Source organism: Gorilla gorilla, chromosome 13, assembly GCF_029281585.2.
Source record: "Gorilla gorilla gorilla isolate KB3781 chromosome 13, NHGRI_mGorGor1-v2.1_pri, whole genome shotgun sequence".
In the NCBI taxonomy this organism is placed as follows: domain Eukaryota; kingdom Metazoa; phylum Chordata; class Mammalia; order Primates; family Hominidae; genus Gorilla; species Gorilla gorilla.
Genome location: NC_073237.2, coordinates 84,465,631 through 84,489,786, shown reverse-complemented (window position 1 = coordinate 84,489,786; position 24,156 = coordinate 84,465,631). Strand labels below are relative to the sequence as shown.

At 49.2% G+C, this 24,156-nt stretch overlaps 1 protein-coding gene, 1 long non-coding RNA gene and 1 pseudogene across 6 annotated transcripts; 2 read left to right on the top strand and 1 right to left on the bottom strand.

Annotated features, from left to right (window-relative positions):
• Positions 1 to 56: 56 nt before the first annotated feature.
• On the top strand, positions 57 to 3,420 carry LOC101146317 (procathepsin L-like; annotated as a pseudogene).
• On the bottom strand, positions 669 to 24,113 carry LOC115935780 (uncharacterized). 5 transcript variants are annotated; one of them, XR_004071379.3, is made up of 5 exons: positions 23,968 to 24,113; positions 8,748 to 8,910; positions 4,179 to 5,557; positions 1,821 to 4,029; positions 669 to 1,330 (listed from the first exon to the last, which is right to left on the bottom strand). It is a non-coding gene; the product is annotated as an uncharacterized lncRNA (long non-coding RNA). The 5 variants fall into 5 exon arrangements; XR_010130261.1 differs by lacking the exon at positions 23,968 to 24,113 and having other exon boundaries at positions 1,821 to 2,737; positions 3,624 to 4,029; positions 8,748 to 9,635; XR_010130260.1 differs by lacking the exon at positions 23,968 to 24,113 and having other exon boundaries at positions 4,179 to 4,574; positions 5,452 to 5,557; positions 8,748 to 9,635.
• Positions 10,163 to 14,531, top strand: LOC115935779 (putative spermatogenesis-associated protein 31C1). The gene is given in 4 exon segments (XM_055350900.2): positions 10,163 to 10,241; positions 10,809 to 10,869; positions 11,125 to 11,772; positions 11,774 to 14,531. Coding segments are annotated over 4 exon segments (3,336 nt in total). The 5' UTR covers positions 10,163 to 10,219; the 3' UTR covers positions 14,379 to 14,531.
• Positions 24,114 to 24,156: the final 43 nt, after the last annotated feature.

Below are 24,156 nucleotides of genomic sequence, written 5' to 3'. Positions count from 1 at the left end.
TTTCGGATTGGTCTAATCAGATCCTCATTTCTTTTCCCTTCCCAGATTTTTGAAACATGAACCCTTCACTCTTCCTGGCTGCCTATTGCCTCAGCTGCTGTAACACGTGACCAGTTTAGATGAACAATGGACCAAGTGGAAGGCAAAGCACAAGAGATTATATGGCATGGTTGGTGGCATCTGAAACTGTCCAGGGGAACCCCAGAGAGATGGACCTTGCTATTGGGATCATACGGCCAGAAAGTAGCTTCTAGAGGCCAGCTCTTACCAATAACCTAATGCAGTAACTTAATAGCACCGATTATGAGCACGATATGGGCATACACCCTTGTTGTGTCTCAGCTTGGAGAACATCTCCCAGAGGTGTCAAGCCTTCCCCTGCCATGGTTACTCTTACATCTCTGTCTGAAGATTCACTTGGTTAGCATAGGCTGGGATTTAATTAGAAATAAAGAGCATCAGTTACATGTTTGTCTTTAGAATGAAGAAGGATGGAGGAGAGCAGTGTGGGAGAAGAACATGAAGATGATTGAGCAGCACAATCAGGAATACAGCCAAGGGAAACACAGCTTCACAACAGCCATGAACGCCTTTGGAGACATGGTGAGTGTGCTGTGGACTGCTGAACTCTGTGCTTCCTCTCCTCAGTTCTTTACCAAATCAATCTCTTGCTTTTTAACATTTTATTTACTTTTCCTTGAAGACTAATTAAGAATTCAGGCAGGTGATGAATGGTTTTCAATACCAGAAGCACAGGAAGGGGAAAGAGTTCCAGGAACTTCTGCTTCTTGAGATCCCCACATCTGTGAACTGGAGAGAGAAAGGCTACATGAGTCCTGTGAAGGATCAGGTGAGACTGTGTTAGGTTCAGACCTCCCATCACCCCAGGAAAGCCAAGAAGCAATTGACATTTGAGCTATGCTAGACTGTGCTGCAACATGCAGTTCACTTTTTAAAGGAGTATTTAGATATATGAGCTGTTGTTAAAAGTCTTGCTCTGTGTGTGTGTGTGTGTGTGTGTGAGTGTGTGTGGATATCAGCTTTTTTATTCTCTTTTCAGGGTCATTGTGGCTCTTGGGCTTTTAGTACAACTGGTATGCTGGAAGGGCAGATGTTCTAGAAAACAGGCAAACTTATCTCACTGAGTGAGCAGAATCTGGTAGCTCTGGGCCTCAAAGCAATGAGGGCTGCAATGGTGGCTTCATGGATACTTCCTTCTGGTATGTTCAGGAGAACGGAGACCTGGACTCTGAGGCCTCCTATCCATATGAAGGAAAGGTAAATGGAGCTCCTTTTCTTGCTGCCATTCCTGCTTTGTTTTACTGGGACACTTTCAGAGATAACAGACACTTTTCAGAATTCCCATTTTAGATAGTGGAATCTCTATCTGCAAACTGTCAGTATTGTCATTATAAATTATAGCCTTTGCACAGTTCTGTGATTACATGGTTAACATGCAGCTGTTCTTGCTTCTATGTAACACGGAGAATATACAAACCATTCTACATATAATATACGTCTCCAGTGTGAAAAATATCTTATGGAAAGTAAACCTAGGGGTCTCACTGAAGAGAACTGAGCTAATTTTCCGTTTCGAATTAACTATTAATAATTACATTTCACTTCCTTGGTTGATTTGTAAGAATGTTGACTTGGAAATTCTATGCTGCAAACTGCTGAGTGTTGTGGTTCCGACTCATGTTCCCCAGGAGAAGGATGGTAGTAATCAAGTCTCCTCCCTCTTAACCTTTAAAAGGTTAAAACCTGTAGGTACAATCCCAAGTATTCTGTTGCTAATGACACTGGCTTTGTGGACATACCTTCATGGGAGAAGGACCTGGCGAAGGCAGTGGCAACTGTGGGACCCATCTCTGTTGCTGTTGATGCAAGCCATGTCTCCTTCCAGTTCTATAAAAAAAGGTAAGCATCTTTCTTCATAGAAATTATTGCAGAAAAAAAGTAAACCACCATGACATACCAGCATGATGGACTCTATACACGCAATAATCATACCTAATGCTTCCATTTGATATTACATTGAACGTATGTCCATGAATACATGTACTTCATAACTTTTTATAAATAGCTATGTTATGTATAGTTTAATCTACTTAAATATTCTCTAATTGTTGTATTCTTAGAATTTTTCCAAAGTTTTTTTTGTGATCAAATCTGAAAAGAGCCTTTTGATTCAAGGATTTTGGTGTTCTGTGCTATTTTCAAGATTGATATTCTAGAGTAGAATTACAAGCTTAAAATGAGTGGTCTTTTATGCCTGTAAGAAAGTTTTTTTATGAGGGACTTATGCTAATTTCTATTTCTGCTAGTTGTGGATGAGAGCCTAATTCCCTAGCCTTGGTAACAATAGATTTTGTTAAGCCTGATCTGGACTGTGTGTCATTTCACTGATTTTAGAGTTGCCTCCCTCCCTGTGGGTGACAGGGTGGGTTACTGTCAGGTGTCCTCGGGAACTTCTCACCCAGCCTTCATTTTATTCTCTCAGAAATTTATTTTGAGCCACGCTGTGACTCTGAAGGCCTGGATCATGCTATGCTGGTGGTTGGCTACGGCTATGAAGGAGCAGACTGGGATAACAAATATTGGCTGGTGAAGAACAGGTATAAATGGCCAGAAAGACTTACAGTTGAAATTCAAAAGGGAATCCTTTTTTGCAATCAATGTTTACATACCAGAAGCCCTTAATCACGTTTCTGAAATCCCAGAAGTCTTCATCCCCCTTAGGCAGAACACAGAATATTAATGATTGATTGTAACATCTAGATACTGTCACAAGCATGCTGGGGATATTAATATAGTATTTGTCCCATTGCATGTCTAAATTCTGAACATTTTCTTAATTCTGAAGCATATCTGGCTGGAAAGACATCCTTTCCTTTTTCTGTTTCTGATTTTGCAGTTCCGTGAAAGGTCACAGTTTTGGGTGTGGGATCGAAGTGATATGCAGGTTTTGACTCAAGAATTTATAAGGGATGAACAGGAACATCACCATCTCCTGTTTCTTTATGTTAAGCCTGTGGCTTCTGGCACACTGTTTAAGTTAATAACCCAACGTGCTTTATCCTGCCTCTGAAATGGAAAACCTGCTCTCCTTTCAGCTGGGGTAAAAACTGGGGCATGGATGGCTACATAAAGATGGCCAAAGACCGGAGGAACAACTGTGGAATCACCACAGCAGCCAGCTACCCAACTGTGTGAGCTGATGGATGGTGATGAGGAAGGACTCGACTGAGGATGGCACATCCAGAGGAGGAACTGATCTTCAATCTACCAGCCCCTGCTGTGTCAAATGCACACTTCAATCATTGAAGATCCAAGTGTGATTGGAATTCTGTGATATTTTCACATTGGTAAATATTACCTCTATTTTAATTACTGCTATAAACATATTTGTATTATTGATTCACTTACTTTGTATTTTCATTTTAAAAGGATATATACATTTTTACCTGTTTAAAATGTAATTTCAAACGTACTGGTGGGGCTTCTTTCTGTTTTGATGCACTGACTTTTTTGTGTAGTTGTATTAGTCTGTTTTTGTGCTGCTGATAAAGACATACTCAAGACTGTGCAATTTACAAAAGAAAGAGGTTTAATGGACTCACAGTTCCACATGGCAGGGGAGGCCTCACAATCATGGTGGAAGGTGAAAGGCACATCTCACATGGCAGCAGAAAAGAAAAGAAAATGAGAGTCAAGCGAAAGGGGTTTCCCCTTATAAAACCATCAGATCTCATGAGACTTATTCATTATCATGAGAACAGCATGGGAATGACCTGCCCCCATGATTCAATTACCTCCAATCAGGTCCCTCTGGGAGCTAAAATTCAAGATGAGATTTGGGTGGAACACAGCCAAACCATATCAGTAGTCAAGCATGAAACTGGGCTGTAAGCCATACCTGCTCTGCCAGTGGTTCACTAGGAGAAACAGTGGGTGGCCTTCTGGCTCTTCTAGTAACAAATGTGCAGATCTCGTGTCAGCTGCCCAGTGGTTGTGTCTGACCCAACTCTTGATTGAAGCAAAATATGACAAATGATCCATAAGGACAAAGGAAAATTGTTTTAATAAAGAAAAAATTCACATTTTTCTTTAAAGTGATCAGACATACATGTAATTTCAATACTGAAAAAGAGCCTTAGAGATCATGTTTATCTCACCCATAGTGGTTGCAATCCAGTCAAGTTACAGGGCAAAGCTATCAGGGCCAGTTTCTGGAGCATCCTCCCCAGCTGCTGGTGAAGACCCCATGGCCACTTTGCAGTTGAGGTGAGACAAAGCACTAGTGTGTTGACAAGGCTGTTTGTCTTCGGGTCCTCAAGGGATGAGGGGTAAAATCCAGGGTGTGAAGCTGGGCTTCAGGAATGGTGTGCTGGCCTTGGAAGGTGGAGGACCAGATGAGAGGACCCAAACTGAGAGTCTGTGGCCACATTTACACCAAGCTACCCTGTAAGGACCTGAATTATTTTAACAAACAGAAAAACTTCCCACATTGTATTGGCTGAAAGAGCACATAGTTTCATCATCTGTGTTTTTTCAAAAGTCTCGTGTTCCCACTGAAAAAAATATAAAAGATAGTTAGAAGTGTTTAGTGAATAGACGCCATAATCTTGCAGGAAGAAAACTAGGTGGACAATGGGGTCTCATCCCACAAAGCCTCCAGCAGGCTCCTTTTAAGTTCATCGGAATTGGATCATGTGCCATGCTGGACTCTTACGTGCCCTTCCCTAGTCGTTGCTAAAACCATCTTTTTGACATAAAATGACAAAAGTGGCAACTGTGAAATTCTTTGGATTTTATAATAAAAGTAGCCCATGTTAGCAAGAAGACTGGGAAGATTCTCAAGGTAAATCCCTTAACTGTGCAGGTTGGGTCCTAGATTTGATACAGTTAGAATTTATGCAGCACCCAACATATGCAGGTTATCACCATGGTGGAAGAGAGAGGTCTTGACCTCAAAGAGCTGGAATTGTTAGGGAAAGGGAGGTAATGAGGGAGGGCTTCCAGGAGGAAAGGAAAGCCAACATCAACCAGAGCAGCCAGTCACTAAGGGAAGGTGAAGAGGTGAGCATCTTAGCAGAGACTAGCACGTCAGTAACCCTGAGAAATGACTCTGCAGTGAGAGACCCTGCGGAGTGATTAGGTCCAGGTGTTGGGTGATGAAGCTTGCTAAGTGGAGTGTTTGAACATAGGAGGACCACTGGAGAGTGCAGGAACAGACTGTTCTGGTTCTCTATTACTGTTCTGGTTTTCTATTACTCTATTACTGTAAAACAAACCACCCAGAAACTCAGTGGCTTTGTAGAAACATCTTTCACATTTTCCGCCTGGACTTGGCTGTGTGGTTTCATGGGGAGACATCTGTAGGCTCTATCTGTGCTGGAGACATCTGTAGGACTTGACGGGACTAGACATCTGCAAAGGCTCACTCACACGGCTGGCCGCAGATGCTGGTGTTGGCTGGGCATTTAGCTTGGGCTGTTGACCAGAGCACCTGCCTAGGGCCTCTCCATGGCTTGGGCTTCTCACAGCATCAGTTCTGGGAAAAATGTATACATATACCTTGGCAAACTTTAAACACTGAATTGCACAAATGCTTATGTTCATCTTTATCATTAAATAAATTGATAAAGAAAAGTATTACGAGGAGATTTGGTCTCTTTTCTCCAGTAATACAGTTTAAAAATCTCATAATTAACATAATTAAAGTTTTTCTATACTTATACTTTCAATAAGTATTAGGCGTTTTTATTTATTTATTTACTTTTTTTGAGACGGAGTTTGGCTCTTTTTGCCCAGGCTGGTGTGCAATGGCGCGATCTCGGCTCACTGCAAGCTCTGCCTTCCAGGTTCAAACAATTCTCCTACCTCAGCCTCCCGAGTAGCTGGGATTACAGGTATGCGCCAGCATGCCTGGCTAATTCTGTATTTTTAGTAGAGATGGGGTTTCTCCATGTTGGTCAGGCTGGTCTCGAACTCCCAACCTCAGGTGATCCGCCCACCTTGGTTCTAATCTAACCTAATTAAAATCTTTTTAAAAGCAGGACAAAAAATTCAACATTTTGTATAATTACAGCTACATTAAAATATATCTAGAAAATGCAGCTAGAGGAAATAAAAACTTTCATTGCCTCAAATTGCCGCAAAGCCAAGGGGCACTGCCCATGGCCAGGAAGGGTAAGCCTTGGAAGCACAGAGGTTGCTGACTCCCAGCCCAGCAGCAGCTGGACCCTCAGCCCCTCAGTGCCTGGTTTCTCCTTGCACATGAATCCAGGTCCCAGCATCTTGTCATTGATGGGAGCAGCCCTGGCTCACCCTCTTGGAAAACAGAAAGATGCTAATGGTTGCCAGCTGTGAGGCAACCTGAGGGCTCTGAAGACCTCCTGTGGGGCTCACACAGGGGCCAGAGCCTCAGCCTCTGACACCCAAGAATGGAATGGGCAGGATGGGTGGGGCAGAGAAGAAGAAAGTTCTCCGGATGTCCTGGTTAGTCACCCTGATCCTTGAAAATACACATTCAAGGCTGAATCAGGGAGAATCAAGTCTCTTGGCCAGAAAAACAAGCCATTATGGCCAGCGAAGCCCTCACTAAGCACACACAAATACACATGTATGTGCATCCACAAACACATAGAATTACACACATGCCCAATACACACACATGTACATGCACACAAACCCATTATACAAATGAACATGTATGCACCAGACACACCTATACACATACACTTATGTACAGATACCCAAATGCACACATATTCACACCCTTACGCAATACACATGTATATACATGTACTCCTGACACATATTCACACACATGTGCACACACACATGCATACACACCACAGTATAATACACTTAGTAGAGTAGCATCAGGGGATCTCAGTTGTGGTCAGATGGCCTTACACTTAGTCTGAATTGTTAATAATTGAACTGTGTAATTTTGTCTAAATCTTTTCATTTCTGCTTCCAGCCCCCAAAAGAGTGTGGTTGACTCAAATCATCTGGAAGTTCTCTTTAGTTGTAAAATTCTGTGACTTCAATGGGAAAAGACAGTATCAGGGTACTGAGCTCCTTCTCTGTACCCTGAGGAGGATCCTGGGGGCTGGAGTCACAGCATAGGGTGCTTGTGAGGCCGTCCTCACCCAGCGCCAGCCCCAAGAGTGTTGCCACCAGGGATAGCCCAGCGTCCCCAAAGACCTCTGCTGTGGGCATTCCTGTGACTTCTTCCCTGCCCCTCCTCCCCACACCCATGCACTTCCTTCCTTTCTGATCAAGAATATGCCTTGGGAGCAAGTAGGCAGGAACCAGCAACCTTCTGAGGCCCAGAGCTTCCAGAAAAAGGTCAGCAGCTGTCTGTCCTGGGGACGTTTCCTGGTGGAGGTGGAAGGGGGCTCACTGCTCCTTAACACCCTCTTTCAAGAGTGCCTCCGTAGTTTACTTTTTCTGGCCAGGGCATTCATTTGGAGCAGACAAGCCCATCCCCTGTCCCAACTCAACATCTGGAAGTTGCTGGGTCATGGGCTCCAGGTGTTGTTTGGAGCCTCTCATCAAGTGACTTTTGATGACAAAGCTGGACTGCATCTCAGGTTGCCACCCAAACCTCAGCTACAATCTCTACAAATTGCCCCTGAAAGCAAATTTCACAGGCAGCTGTGGAGCTGAGCCCATGGCCTGGTAGGTGAGCCAGGATGTGGCCCTCACTGGGCATTTCATCCCTGTTGCCAGCACGGGGCTGGCACCATACTGGTACCCAACAGTCCCTTGTTGGAAGGATGAATTTGAGCACCCTACTACACATGAACAGCTTGGCCTGATTAAGTTCTCAAGAATCCAAAGGCCTGCAAAGACTATGACATCCTCCCACATATGAATTCAAACTGAACAAAAACCCTGCGAACAAACAAACAAACAAAAGAGCCAAGGAACAATCACTTCCCACTAGGAAGACCACCTTATAGGTGGTTATTTTGGAAATAACAATCTTTCACTTTTCTTATCCCCCGTTTCTCTGGGGGTTCTGCTTTGCTGGGCTGCTCTAAATAGAATGGGTAGTCCTATACGTTACTCTGCCAGCTTTATTGTTACCTGGGCATTTTTAGGTTCTAGCTTTATCTTTTTATTTTTATTTTCAAAATGTGGTAAAACATAAATAACATAAAATTGATAATTTTAACCATCTTGAACTGCACAGATTGGTGGCATTAAATACATTCACATTTTTATGCAATCAACACCACCATCCATCCATGAATACTTTCATCCTGCAAAGCAGAAACCATCTTTTTACTCCCCTAGCAATCATGCCCTGCTCTCTAGCTTATGTTTATTTCATAGTACACAGAATATTCTAGAAGCAGAGAATCTGAGCAGTGGAGGGCACCTGGTAAGGCTATCTCTTCCAAACACCTGCTCTTCAGCAAAACCACATCTGGGGTAGACTGAGCCAGACAGAATCAACCTTGTTTTTAAATGTACAAAGCTAGGCCTTCTTTGGAAGGCACATATTTGAAATATCAAGTCAGAAAATTCTTCTTCTACAGTAAAAATTTTCTTTATCATTTCCTCAGTTACTATTTTTCTTTTCCAGATTGAAAATAACCAGTTACTGTCCTCAGGGAATCAACAATCTCATGAGCAATGACTTCCTGGGAGGCCATGGTTCTCAAACACTAGCCCGCCTCAGTGTCAGCTGGAGGGATTATGAAAGCCCAGAACGCTGCACCTACCTGCAGAGTTTTAGATCCTAGAGGTCCAAGGAGGGCTCCAAAAGTTGCATTGCTAGCAAATTCCCATGTGATGCTGATGCTGTTGGACTGGGGACCCCATTTTAAGAAATGCTGTTATAATGCCCAGTGCTAGGAAATCTGAAGGATAGGAATATGCAGGTACCTAAGAGGTGGGAGCAAATGGAATTAACAAGGTAAATGGGTTCACCTCCATGTGGAAGGTGCCAAACGCCCTTCACATAAGCCCTTTGCTGTCACAGAGCTCACAAGCTCAGGGTGCAGTATGGGAGGTCAATGTGAACGGGATGTCAGCCGTTCACACCGGGAACTGTGTGGGCACTGCAGGGGAGCACAGCACTCAGGCTGGGTGAGGAAGGGGCCGGGGATGGCTTTCTGCAGACCTGGAAGTGTCAGGAGCCATTCCTGGGTGGATTCTTAAAGAAAAGAAGGTGTCCAGACAAAGAGGCCGGGCGAGGCACATGCTCTTCCAGCAGAGGAACAACCTGGAACTGAAAAGGGGACGTGGAGCATTCACGGGGCAGCAAGCTGTGCAAGTGTCCCCAAGAGGAGCATGGAAGTGAGGCAATGAGGACAGAGTGCAGAGGTGGGCAGGGCGAGACTCAGAGGGCATGGCAACACAGGAAGAGGAGCCCAGGCAATATTCTGAAATCTCCTTTGACATCGAGGACAGAGGAAGCTTTGCTAAGACTCCATATAAGGGAGCATTAGAGAGGAAAGGAGAAGCGGGAACACAGCTCTCCCCAGTCCTCTAGATCCTATAGGATCCTATAGGATAGCCACTATAGGATAGCCTAGGTGCAGACAAAATTCCCTTTCCTTTTCCTGAGTTCCTTCACTGAACCTTGTTTCCGTAATACCATCTTTACACAAACAACAAAAAATTCTAAAAATTTTGAAAATCCCTGTGTGTGTGCATGTGTGTTTGTGTGTTATTTTTATTTATTATATTTTTTGTGCAGGCTGCAGTGAAATGGAGCGATACCGGCTCAGTGCCACCTTTGCTTCCAGAGTTCAAGCTATTCTCCTGTCTTAGCGTCCTGAGTAGCTGGGGATTACAGGCGCCCGCCACCACGCCTGGCTAATTTTTGTATTTTTAGTAGAGATGGGGTTTCACCATGGCCAGGCTGGTCTCAAACTCTTGACCTCAGGTGATCCACCTGCCTCGGCCTCCCGAAGTGCTTGGATTATAGGCGTGAGCCACCGCACCCGACCCCCTCTTCCTGTTTTTCTAAGAAAAGCAGCTTATCATCCATTTAAACATGAGTGGGAGGAAGCACACAGAGCTCCCTGAGCAAGACAGACAGAGCCATGCGGTTCATGAGTGCAGCGTGCTGCGGCTGGGCTGGGGGCAGAGAGGGAGAGCCGGTCCTAGCTCCTCACCATTTCTTGTCTCCCAGCGTCATCTTGTCTCCCAGTGTCCAGTAGGGCGGAGGGGGAGGCCCAGAGGCAGGATGAAAAACCACAGTCTGAGAGGTAAGGCTCTGCCAGGGCACACTAGAGTTAATTTGATCTCATCTGTCCGGGAGGGAACTGACTCTGAAGAAGTCAGTTGAAGAAACCTGAGGTAGGGGCTCCTAGGAAGGAAATCAGAACCCTGGGTCCTTCTCAGATTCTGTGCCGGAATGAAGCCATGGTGGGCCAGGGACTGAGCGTTACCCAGCAGGGGGCAGTGTGTGTGTCCTGGGGAGACCAATGCCTGCCTGGATGCGGAGGGGACTGAGGGGCCTCCCGCTCCCTGGGAACAGCTGTTCAACTCTGCTAAGGCTGATTCCTCTTTGAGACCACCCCAGTCCTTTCTCCTCACAGGGCAGTTGTGAGGACCGTGGGGGTGGAGGGTCTGTGTGTGGAAGCCCTTTGTGAATGACAAAGCCCTGTCCTCTATGCCTTGCTATTACCGTCAGGGCCATGTGGCTTTGGACACAGATGGGTGGGTTCCAGGGTCTAATTCCCCATGGTCTTCCCTAAAGAAACATACACTCAGCCTCCTGTGAGATCCCAAGCCCCTCCCTCACTGCCCTAACCCGGTCTCCTGATTTCCAGCTTGTAGAGAGTGCCCGAGAGGCCTGGAGGAGACTTGGGACCTGCTTTCACAACTGCAGAGGTGAGGCACTTCCCCTTCCCTGCATCCTTCCTACCAGGGCTGGGACGTGACCCCAGGGCCACAGGCAGCCTGGAGCTGACCTGGGATGGGGAGACCAGGGGGACAGAGGATGGGAGTAAAGCCCTGGGGTGAGGGGTAGCAGGAGAATTGGGTGGTCAGGGTGTGGCGTGGTGGAGGGGCTGTGGCCCAAGCGCCCACTCTGCCCTCCGAACCCATCTGCTCCTGGCTGCAGCTTGTGCCTCCTGTCTCCTGCAGCCTCCTGGGGCCACACCTTGCAAAAGGTGACTTTGGTCAGCTCTCTGGCCCAGACCCCCCAGGTGAGGTGGGCAAAAGAGCACCTGATGGAGCCTCCCGGTCCTCTCATGAGCCTATGGAAGACGCTGCTCCCATTGTCTCCCCGTTAGCTTCCCCGGATCCTCGAACCAAGCATCCTCAGGATCTGGCCTCCACCCCACCACCAGGCCCAATGACCACCTCAGTCTCCTCCCTAAGTGCCTCCCAGCCACCAGAACCTTCTCTTCTCCTAGAACGCCCCTCACCCGAGCCACCTGTACTTTTCCCTCACCCACCACACACCCCTGATCCTCTGGCCTGCTCTCCACCTCCTCCGAAAGGCTTCACTGCTCCTCCCCTGCGGGACTCCACTCTGTTAACACCATCTCACTGTGACTCAGTGGCACTTCCACTGGACACCGTCCCTCAAAGCTTGTCTCCACGTGAGGATTTGGCGGCTTCTGTCCCAGCCATCTCAGGCCTTGGCGGCTCAAACAGTCAAGTTTCTGCCTTCTCCGGGTCGCAGGAGACTACCAGAACCTGGTGCGACTTCAACTCGTCAGTCCAGCAAGATCATCTTTCCCGCCAAAGGGACACTACAATGTCCCCACTGCTTTTCCAGGCCCAGCCCGTCCCATCTGGGGCCTGAGTCCCAACCCTTTATTTCATCCACACCCCAATTCCGGCCCACACCTATGGCTCAGGCCGAGGCTCAGGCCCATCTTCAATCCTCTTTCCCAGTCCTATCTCCTGCTTTTCCATCCCCGATGAAGAACACTGGAGTAGCTTGCCCTGCGTCGCAGAATAAAGTGCAAGCTCTCTCCCTACCTGAAACTCAGCACCCTGAAAGGCCTTTGTTGAGGAAACAACTAGAAGGTGGGTTGGCTTTACCCTCTAGCGTCCAAAAATCTCAGGACATCTTTAGTGTCCCCACTCCTAACCTTCCCCAGGAAAGACTGACATCCATTCTGCCTGAGAACTTTCCAGTCAGTCCTGAACTCTGGAGACAACTGGAGCAACACATGGGGCAACGTGGAAGGATCCAAGAGTCTCTGGATCTGATGCAGCTTCAGGATGAATTGCCGGGGACAAGTCAGGCCAAGGGCAAACCCAGGCCCTGGCAGTCCTCCACGTCCACAGGTGAAAGCAGCAAGGAGGCAGAGACGGTGAAGTTCCAGCTAGAGAGGGACCCATGCCCACATCTGGGGCAAATTCTGGGTGAGACCCCACAAAATCTATCCAGGGACATGGAAAGCTTCCCAGGGAAGGTTCTGGGGGCGACCTCTGAGGAGTCAGAAAGGAACCTGAGGAAGCCCTTGAGGAGTGACTCAGGAAGTGATTTATTAAGACGCACAGAGAGGAATCATATAGAAAACATCCTGAAAGCCCACATGGGCAGAAAGTTGGGCCAGACCAACGAGGGCTTGATCCCCGTGAGTGTGCGTCGATCCTGGCTTGCTGTCAACCAGGCTTTTCCCGTATCCAACACCCACATGAAAACCAGCAATCTAGCAGCCCCGAAAAGTAGGAAAGCCTGTGTGAACACAGCCCAGGTGCTTTCCTTCCTTGAGCCGTGTACTCAGCAGGTGCTGGGAGCCCATATTGTGAGGTTTTGGGCCAAACACAGGTGGGGTCTACCCCTCAGGGTCCTCAAGCCCATTCAGTGCTTTCAACTGGAAAAGGTTTCATCCTTGTCCCTTATACAGCTTCCTGGTCCCTCCTCAGACACCTGCGAATCTGGGGCTGGCTCAAAAGTTGAGGTGGCCACGTTCCTTGGAGAGCCACCAATGGCAAGTCTGAGAAAGCAGGTGCTGACCAAACCATCTGTTCACATGCCAGAGAGGCTTCAGGCCTCCTCACCTGCCTGTAAGCAGTTCCAGAGGGCCCCGCGAGGGATCCCATCTTGGAATGATCATGGGTCCTTGAAGGCTCCTACAGCTGGAAAGGAGGGCAGGTGGCCATCTAAGCCCCTCACATACAGCCTCACAGGCAGCACCCAGCAGAGCAGGAGCTTAGGAGCCCAATCTCCAAGGGCTGGAGAGACCAGGGAGGCAGTGCCACAACCCACAGTCCCCTTGGGAACCTGTATGAGAGCAAACCTCCAAGCCACAAGTGAGGATGTGCGTGGTTTCAAAGCTCCAGGCGCCAGCAAAAGCTCTCTACTCCCTAGAATGTCTGTCTCCCAAGACCCAAGAAAGCTGTGTCTCATGGAGGAGGCTGTTAGTGAATTTGAGCCTGGAATGGCCACGAAGTCAGAGACCCAGCCTCAAGTTTCTGCCGCTGTTGTGCTCCTTCCAGATGGGCAAGCATCTGTTGTGCCCCATGCTTCAGAGAATTTGGCTTCTCAAGTGCCCCAGGGCCATCTCCAGAGCATGCCTACTGGGAACATGCAGGCTTCCCAAGAGCTATGTGACCTCATGTCAGCCAGAAGGAGTAACGTGGGGCACAAGGAGCCCAGGAACCCAAACTGTCAAGGCTCATGCAAGAGCCAAAGCCCAATGTTTCCCCCTACTCACAAGAGGGAGAACTCTAGGAAGCCCAACTTAGAAAAACGTGAAGAAATGTTTCAAGGATTGAGGACTCCTCAACTTACCCCAGGCAGGAAAACGGAAGACACCCGTCAGAATGAAGGCGTCCAGCTACTGCCATCAAAGAAACAGCCTCCTTCAATAAGCCACTTTGGAGAAAACATCAAGCAATTTTTTCAGAGGATTTTTTCAAAGAAAGAAAGGAAGCCAGCACCAGTCACTGCTGAGAGCCAAAAAACAGTAAAAAACAGATCATGCATGTACGGCAGCAGTGCTGAAGCTGAGAGGCTCACGACAGCAGTTGGACAGATCCTGGAGGAGAAAATGTCACTTTGCCATGCGCGCCATGCCTCGAAGGTAAATCAGCAAAGACAGCAGTTTCAAGCCCCAGTCTGTGGGTTTCCCTGCAACCACAGACACCCGTTCTACTCAGAACACAGCAGAATGCTGAGCTATGCAGCCAGGAGTCAACAAGCCACTCTCAAGAACCAGAGTCATCCCAACAGAGACAGACAAATCAGAGATCAGCAGCCCTTGAAAAGTGTCCGGTGCAACAATGAGCAATTGGGCCTGCGACATCCCCAACTCTTGCTCCCCAAGAAAGCTGTATCCCCAGTCAGTCCCCCTCAGCACCGGCCGAAGACACCCGGTGCTTCCAGCCACCATCACCACTGCCCAAGGCACTGTCTTTTTCAGGAAGGTATCTAATTTGGTCAGTCACAAATTCCTTTTTAGCCTTCCCTAGAGAAAAACAAGTCCCCAAGAAAAAATTCACTCTATGTAGAGAAAAAGTATTTTCTCTCATGTTAGTACACGCAGAACATTTAATATTCCACAATATATATGGTTTTTTATTCATAAGAGGGTGATGGCTTTTATTTGTGCTGTGCTTGGTGTGGGCTTGGCTTCTAGAAGCGACAGGACATGGAGGGAGGCTGACAGCGGTGCTGTAAGCCCACCTTCATCCTGAGTTCCTTCACTGAACCTTATGTTTCCGTAATACCATCTTTACACAAACAACAAAAAATTCTAAAAACAAGATGAGAAAAACCTATGAAGATCCCACTCTGAAATAAGGTTCAACCCATCTTTCCACTGCTTACTGTCCACCTCAAATTTTATGCAACTATAGGGAGAAGGTTTGCAGAGATGTCACACGGCTGAACATCTCCATGCAGGCTCCAGGAAGTGCCACAGCCGAATAACTTCATGTGTCACAAAATAGTGGAAGTTTGGGTGGGAGAGTGCTGGACCCTGAGTTCAGAAGTGGGAGAAGTCTTGACCCTGGGTATCCTGGTGAAGAATAGATAATGTCTGCCCTGGGAAGCCCCTTCTCTCCCTGACAAAGGCTGGGATGGAGATGGGCCCTCTTTGCTCAGCCAACGTGCGAAGCACAGAGTCCCCATCCCACTGCCTCTCCCTTTCTCGCACTCTGGAGTGGTGGTGGGGATAGACCTTCCAGCTCTGTGCATGTGTAGGTGGGGGGCGGGGGGCTGGGGGGACGGCCTTCATGGAGGCTGCTGAGGGCGGCGAACTCCCCTGCCCCAGATGAGTGAATGACCCTGCTAGGAAGTCAGAGCCTGCAAGGGCTGTGGGGGTATCAGGTGGAGTGGGCTCCAGGTACACCCTCAGTGCACTGGGCAGGTCTCAGGCCAGGCTCTCTGGACCCCACCTGGGTGATGTGGTCACTCCCTGGGGGACTGCTGTCAGGCCCCGACCACCCACCCTGGGCAGCACCGTCCCATCGCAGGACTGGACTTTCTGAGTCCTGAGACAGGACGGTGCTGCCCAGGCCTGACAGACTGGGAGGAACTGTTAAGTCCTCCATCCCTAGACCAGCCTCCCACACAGCACGGACAGTCTCTTACCTTTACCTTCAGGAATGATCCTTCTCACTCTAAGGCAACCAAGGCAGAGCTGAGGACCTGTGCCAGGCTGGGAGTCAGTCCCCTCCCTAAATGGGCCTGAGGGAAGCACCATCCCTGCCCCAATCCGCCGCAAGTTTCTGCCCAGGAGACACATAGGGAAGGGAGGACGGGGCCTCCCTGCTGGCTGACACTGGAAACGCGGGACCTGGAAGAAGAGGGAGCCCAGGGCTGGCAGGGGATGCTCCAGGCCCATGGAGAGCTCGGGCTGCCCCTCCTGGGCTGGAGGCTGTGCCCTCTGCAGGATCTGAGAAAGTCCAGTCCTGAGATGGGACAGCACTGCCCAGGGTGGGTGGCTGGGGCCCGACAGAAGTCCCCCAGGGAGTGACCGCATCACTCGGCCAGGGCGCAGGGAGCCTGGGCTGAGACCTGCCCAGTGCACTGAGGGTGCAACTGGAGCCCACCCCACCTGACGCCCCCACAGCACTGACAGGATCTGACCTCCCAGCATGTACCTTCCTCTCCCTGCACCCCAGCTGCCCACCCTGCCTGTTCCCTGGCTTCCTCCATTCCGTGCAGCCCATAGACTGTGATCATCTCACCGGCCACTCTGGCCCTTCCTTTGCCTTTGTCCTGTCAAAATCTCTGAGCAAGATCTCCCAGGTCCATCCAAACACCTGCTTTGTCCACTTTTGACTGGGCTTTTGGGCATCACTGGCCCATCCGAGCTGTCCATAGGGCCTTTGATAACGTGCATTACACACCTGGCATCTCCCAGCAGTGCTCAGCAGCCCCCGCACCAGGTCCCTGCTGACCAGATCCCACACATCAGGTCCTCCCTGACCACACCCTCACTGATTAGAACCCCATGACCATGCCCCACTAACCAGGCCCTGCTGCCAGGCCCACAGTGACCAGGACCCTACTGACTGACCAGGACCTTACACACCAGGGCCTCACTGACCAGGTCCTTACTGACAAGGCCTCATTGATTAGGTTCCACCGATCATGACCCCATTGCCTGGCCCCACAGATGAGGTCCTGCTGACTAAGCCTCCGGGGAACAGGCTGCCACTGACCAGGCCCCTATTAAGCAGGCCCAAGGTGACCAGATACTTCTGACTATGACCCTAGTGAGTAGGCCCCGCTGAATGGGCACCCACTGCTCAGATCCCTGCTGACCAGGTCACCCACAGACCAGTGCTACAAAAGCCACCACTGACCACGCTCTCTCTTAACAGGCCCCCACTGATCAGGTTCCACTGACCAGGCTGCCCTGATCAGGGCCCCACTGACAAGGGCCTCACTGATGAGGACATGGCCACCAGGCCCTGCTGACTAGGTCCCATGTGACCAGGCCTCCACTGAATAGCACCCATTGACCTGGTCACCAGTGACCCAGCTCATGCTGACAAGGCCACCACTAAGCCCCAGCTGACCAGGTCTCCACTGACAAAGTCCTGCAGCCTAGTTTTACACTGACCAGACACCGAACAAGTGGCTGCCACTAGGTCCCCACTCACCAAGATGCCCACTACTAGATCCCCCTAATGAGACCCTCTCTAAGCAGACCCCTGCTGACCATGCCCCCAATAAATAGGCCTCACTGACCAAGTCCCAACTGACTAGGTCCACTGACGAGGCCCACACTCATCAGGGCCCTCCTAAGTATACCAGAAGACCAAGCAACAATGAGATATTTCATATGGCAGGAGTAGGAACAAGACAGAGAGAGGAAGGAGGTGCTACATCCTGTTATACAACCAGATCTCAAGAGAACCCACTATCAGATCAGCATCAAGAAGATTAACCATTGGTGAAGGAACCACCGCCCATACCACCACCCACTGTTTCCAGGCAGAAGCCTCCTGCAGAGGCAGAGCCTCTTGGGAAACTTCCACTATGGCAGTGCAGAAGGAAAATATGGGCTTGGAGCCCCTACACAGGAGGCCACCATCCTCCAGACCCCAGATTCATAAGCCCACCAACAGCTCGCACCCTCAGTATGGAAAGGCTACAGGCACTCCACACCAGCCCAGCCCATGGGAGCAGCCATGGGGGCTGAAGCCTGCAAAGCCACAGGTTCACTGTCCTAGTAGAGGTTTTCCACAAACCTCTGCCTCTACAGCTGACTACTCCCTCTTCCTACTACCCCCCACCCTCCCACCACCCTACTGCCAACCTACTCTCCACCCTACCCACCCCTTTTCCTTCCAACCCCAACCCCCTCTTGCCATGATTAAATCACCTCCCACCAGGTCCCACCTCCAACACTAAGAAGTACAATTCACATGAGTTTTGTAAATAAACACAGCCAAACCATATTATTCTGACCCTGATACCCCAGAATCTCATGTTCTTCTCACAGAGCAAAATACATTCATGCCTTTTCAAAAGTTTCTTTCCAAATGTCTTAACTCATTCCAGCATTAACTCAAAAGTAAAAAGTTCAACATCTCATCTGAGACAAGTCTACAGTCCCTTTTGCCTATGAGTCCCTGAATTTAAAAGGATGTTCTTTTCTTTCAGGGTACAATGATGGTAAAGGCATTGGATAAGCTTTCTCAATCAAAAGGGAAGATACTTCCCAGGAAAAAAACACAAATAGGACCACAGGCCCAATGCAAGTCCAAAATCCAGGAGGCCAGTATCCATTCAATCTCACAGCTCCAAAATCATGAAGAAAACTCACTATCATAAGCACAGCAATAAGGAGGTGGTGTTTAATCATTTGTGAAGGATCCACCCCCGACCACCACTTTTCACCCCTCACCCCCACCATAATCCCCTCATTCTCCCTACCCCCACCTTCCAACCCCCACTCTCCACCATGATTAAATCACCCTCCACCAGGCCCCACCTTTAACTTTATTATTCTGTCCCTGGCTCCCAAATCTCATGTCCTTCTCACATTGCAAAATACAATGATGCCTTCTCTACAGCCCCTCCAAATCTTATATCATTCCAGCATTTATACAAATGTCCAAAGCTTAAAGTCTCATCTGACACAAGGCTACAGTCCCTTAGGTGCATGAACCTCTGAACAATAAAGCAAGTTAACTACTTCCAAGGTACAATGCTTGTGCAGGCAATGTTACGTAAGCATTCTCAGCCGAAAGGAAGAATTTTGCCAGAAAGAACAAAACACAGGACTTACAGGCCCCATGAAACTCCAAACCCAGAAGGCTAGTCATTCAATCCTACAGTTCCGAAATCATCCTTTCTGAAACCTTGTCCCACATCCAGGGCACAGGGACGTGAGGGCTGGGCTCTGAAGGCCCTGGGCTGCTCTGCACCTTTGGTTTTGCAGGGTTTATGCCCCACGGCTGCACTCATGGGCTGGGCGGGTGTTGAGTGCCTGTAGTTTTCCCCGACTGATGGTACAAGCTATTGGTCGGTCTACGAATCTGGGGTCTGCATGATGGTGGCCTCCAGTGTGGGGGCTCCAACCCCATATTTTCCTTCTGCACTGCCCTAGTAGAGGTTTCTTATGAGGCTCTGCCTTTTTGGGATGCTTTTTTCTGGTCACCCAGGCATTTCCATACAACTTCCAAAGTCTACAGAGAGGCTTCCAAGCCTCTAGTCTCAAGATCCGTCCACCCAGTGGCTTAACACTACGAGGAAGTTACCAAGGCTTCTAGCCTGCACTCTCTGAAGCAGTGACCCAAGCTGCATCTGTGCATTTTCAGCCATGGCTGGAGCTGGCGCTGCAGGGATGCAGGCAGCAGTGCCCTGAGGCTGCACATAGAGGGGGGTCATGGGACTGGCCCAGGAAACCATTCTTCTCTCCTAGGCCCCAGGGCCTGTGACAGGAAGGGCTACTGCAAAGTTCTATGAAATGCCTTCAAGGCCTTTTCCCTATTGTCTTGGCTATTAGCACTGGGCTCCTTTTTATGCAAATTTCTGAAGCAGCCTTCCTGAATTTTCTCCCTGAAAATCAGATTTTCTTTTTGACCACTTGGCCAGGCTGCAAATTTTCCAAACTTCTGAGTTCTGTTTCTTATTTAATGTAAGAGTTGGGACTTGTTTAATGTAAGTCCCATCCAGAGGTCATTTCCTCAGTCACACATCAGAGCACAGGCTGTTCAATGCAGACAGGACACCTCTTGAGCTTTGCTTCCTAGAAGTTCATTCCACCAAATATGTACTAAGTCATCACCCTCAAGTTTAAAGTTTCACAGATCTCCAGGGCAGGGTCACCGTGCCACCACATTCCTTGCTACAGCAAAACAAAGGTAACCTTGGCTTCTGTTCCCAATAAGTTCCTCATTTTTATCTGAGACCTTCTAAGTCTGGCTTTCACTGACCGTTTTCCTGTCAGCCTTCTGATCACAAGTATTTAACAATTCTTTACAAAGATCCAAACTTTTCCTCATTTTCCTGTCTTCAAAGCCCTTCAAACTCTCCCAACCTCTGTCTGCTACCCCCTTCTGAACCTGCTCCTACTTTATCAGCTATCTTGTCGCAGCCTGGCAATGTGGTAAACGAAGGCAAGTCCATTTTCAGGGGGAAAATTCAAGGCTTCAGATACTTGAATGAAAAGAAGCTGAGTGCTGATTGCCAAGACAACAGGGAAAAGGCCTTGAAGACATTTCATACATCCACTTTCCAGTACTAATTTTCTCTATGATCATAAAGAATCTCATGATTCTGCAGGCTGTAAGGAAACATAGTTGCTTCTGAATCTGGGAGGACTCAGGAAGCCACCCAATCATATTAGAATGTCAAGGGGCAATGAGATGATTCATGTGGCAGGAGTAGGAGCGAGACAGAGAGAGGAAAGAGGTGCCACACCCTATTATACAACCAGATCTCATGGGAACTCACTATCACAAGCTCAGCATCAGAAAGATGGTGCTTAACCATTGGTGAAGGATTCGCCCCCCACCCCCAACTCCCACTGTTTCCAGGCAGAAGCCTGATGCAGAGGCAGAGCCTCTTGGAAAACCTCTCCTAGGGAAGTGCGGAAGGAAAATATGGGCTTGGAGCTCCCACACAGGATACCATCATCCTCCAGACCCCAGTCATAGACCCACCAACAGCTCCCACCCTCTGCATGGAAAAGCTACAGGCACTCAACACCAGCCCAGCCATGAGAGCAGCAAAGCCACAGGTGCACTGCCCTAGTAGAGGTTTTCCATGAGCCTCTACCTGTGCAGCAGGCTACTCCCCCTTCCTACTACCCACCACCCTCCCGCCAGCCTACTCCTCCCCACCCCTTTCTCCTTACCCCCCCACCCACCTCCCATCCACGATTAAATCACCTCCCACCAGGCTTCACAACCAAAATTCGGGATTACAATTCCACATGAGTTTTTCTAGCAAAACACAGCCAAACCATATTATTCCGACCTTGACCCTTCCGAATCTCATGTCCTTCTCACAGGGTAAAACACAATCATGCCTTTTCAAAAGTTTCCAAAAGCCTTAACTCATTCCAGCATTAACTCAACTATAAAAAGTTCAAAGTCTCATCCGAGACAAGGCTACAGTATCTTCTACCTATGAGTCCCTGAAGTTAAAATGGAGTTCTTTTCTTTCAAGGTACAATGATGGTACAGGCATTGGGTAAGCTTTCTTAATCCAAAGGGAAGAAATTTCCCAGAAAAATAACACAAATGGGACCACAGGCCCAATGCACATCCAAAACCCAGCAGACCAGTATTCAATCTCACAGCTACAAAATTATGAAGAGAACTATCAGAAGGACAGCATTAAGGAGATGGTATTTAACCATTTGTGAAGGATCTACCCCCACCCCTGCCTTTCACCCCCAACCCCACCATAATTCCCCCCAATTCTCCCCACCACCCCCACCTTCCAACCTCCACTCTCCACCATTAAATCACCTTCCACCAGCCCCCACCACCTTTAACATTTCCCATTACAATTTCACATCAGTGGGACACAGAGCCAAGTCATATTATTCTGTCCCTGCCCATGCAAATCTCATGTCTTTCTCACGTTGCAAAATACGATGATGACTTCCCTACAGTCCCCCAAATCTTAACTCATTCCAGCAAATGTCCAAAGCCCAAAGTTTTATCTGGGACAAGGATACAGTCCCTTCTGCCCATGAGCCTCTGAATTATAAAGCAAGTTAACTACTTCCAAGGTACAATGATTGTACAGGTAATGGGTAAGCATTCCCAGCCAATAGAAGAAAAATTGCCTGAAAGAAAAACAAACACCGATGGGACTCAGAGGATACATGAACATCCAAAACCCAGCAGGCCAGTCATTCAATCCTACAGCTCCAAAATCATCCTTCTGGAATCCTTGTCCCCAGCCATCTGGGGCTGTAGGGCAGCTGGCCGCAAGCTGCGCTGGCTTCTTCCATGTTGTGCTCATCACTACCCACCAAGGGAGGTCAGATGCAGGCATCAAGCAGGGCGGTTGTCTCTGGACCTGCGTCTTGGTTATCATGGAGCCAAACTGGGCCTGGTGACAGGGCCATGATGGGGTTGTTCTGGTGGTCCTGTGGGTGTCCAGAGGAGATGCAGAATGGAATTGCTACCAGGATGAATCAGATGACTGTCAACACAGAACAGGCACCTGGTGAGTGCTCAGGGTTTACCCTCAGTAGCTGCCCAGAGGCCAAAACCATCCACCTGATAGCGACTGTCCCTAAGCCAGGAGGAAGAGAAGAGAGCAGGTTCCACTCACCTAAGTCTGATCAGTGAGCTGTGCTGAGATGTGCCTCTCACCTAGAAAATGGCCCTTCATGCAGAGCCACTCACAGACACTGCTGTGTCTCTAACTGCTCCACAACACATAGGCAATGGGGGCTCAGCAACAGTGACATCGTGGGGTGACACAACACACCACAACGGGAGCCTGCTTGGGTCAAGAGGGCCCAGAATCAGTGTCCTCTATCCCCTGAACTCCCATGTGTGCATGCAATGTGTTTATGCATGCATGTGTCTATGTGTATATGGGTGTATTTGTCTTGCTTCTCTGGCCTGGCCTAGCTGCTCCACTCACAGGTGCACCCAGGTCCTCATCACTATCACCACCAGGGCCCAGGGCCAGGATTAGAGAATCCACAGGTGTTCCCCAATCTCTGCCCTCCCCACCGAGTGTGGTCCTGGGGATGCAGACAGAGGAGGGGCGCCGAGCAGAGTAGAGCGGGCTGGCACCCTCTCTAGGTGGAACCCAGGTTGTGTGTAAAGTTGGAAGTCTGCCAAGCAGTGCTGAATTCAACACATCGTCTCACATTCTCTTTCCAGCAACGCTCCAGGGTGCCCTGACTCACCTTCCTACACATGGAAGCAAGGAGGCTCCACAAACCCCCTGCCTAAGGTCACACAGCGGCCAACTGGCCAGGTTCCTACTGACCAGGTGCCCCCCAAACCAGGTACCCACTGACAAGGCCCCTAATGACCACTCCTCCATTGACCAGGTCCCACTGACCAAGTCCCCACTGGCCATGTCTCCATAACCAGGAAGAGGCCCCTATTAATAGGCCTCACGGACCAGACCCCACTGACTGGGTTCCCACTGACAAGACCACAATTTACCAGGTTGCCGCTCACCTCACCCCTACTGAACAATTCTCCATGGATCAGTCCCCAGCTGACTGAGCCCCCTCTGACCAGGCCCTCACTGACCAGGCTCCAAGCCACTAAGGCCCCACACTGACCAGACCCCTAATATACTGAATAGACCCCACCGACCAGTTTTTTATTATTTGTGTTCCAACCGATCAGACCCCACTAATAAGGCCACCACTGACCAGATCCCCACTGACTAGGCTTCCAATGACTAGGTCACCAGATCCCCACTGGTGAGGCCTTCACTGAGGAGGCCACCCCCTAGCCAGGTCCCTGCTGATTTGGTCCCAACTGACCAGGTCCTGATGGCTAGGTCATCTCTGACCATGATCCACTGACGAGGCCCCTGTGCAGTGGTGCTCAACGTCTCATTACAATGCCCCAATCAGCCCACAGACCCTCCCTCCCTGCATGTGTGCCCAGAGATCAGGCCCTGGGGGGTTTCTTGGGCCCCAAGGCCTCTCCTCCAAGACACAGGAAGGGACAGTCAGCCTCAGGCTCCAGGTACCCAGCTTCACACTCGCCCCCCAAGGCCCTCTGGGCCCATCTCAAAGGAGACAATGAGGTGGCCTGGCACTGCCTGGACATGCCATCTACCCCATTCCTGAGTGTCAGAGTGGGAGAAGGGAGGGACGTTTGGCAGACGAGACACCCTGTGCTGCTGGGTCTCCCAGGGCCCTTCCCACAGAGCCCCGATCTAGAGACACAGCACAGAGGCTGCAGACAAATTAATCCAGAACCCTTGAGGCTGAGCCAGGGACCACATGAGGACTGTCCCCAGACAGCCAGAAGGCCCTTTGCTAGTTTCTTGGTACCTCAATGGATGCAGCAACAGTTCTTCTGTTGGGGACTAGCGAGTGTGTCCTGGGGAGGGCTCACCTGTGCTTCCTCAGTGGTTCCAACTCTGCTTCTAAGAAAAATTACTCATTCTAGGGCTGGAACAGAGAAAATACAAGATTAGTTTGGAACATCTTGTGCCAGAAAGTAAAAAAGTGCTGACAAGAGTAACAGAGACAAATCAAAAAGACATAAAGTCAGACATAAAGAAATGTCTACCACTGGCCTAAT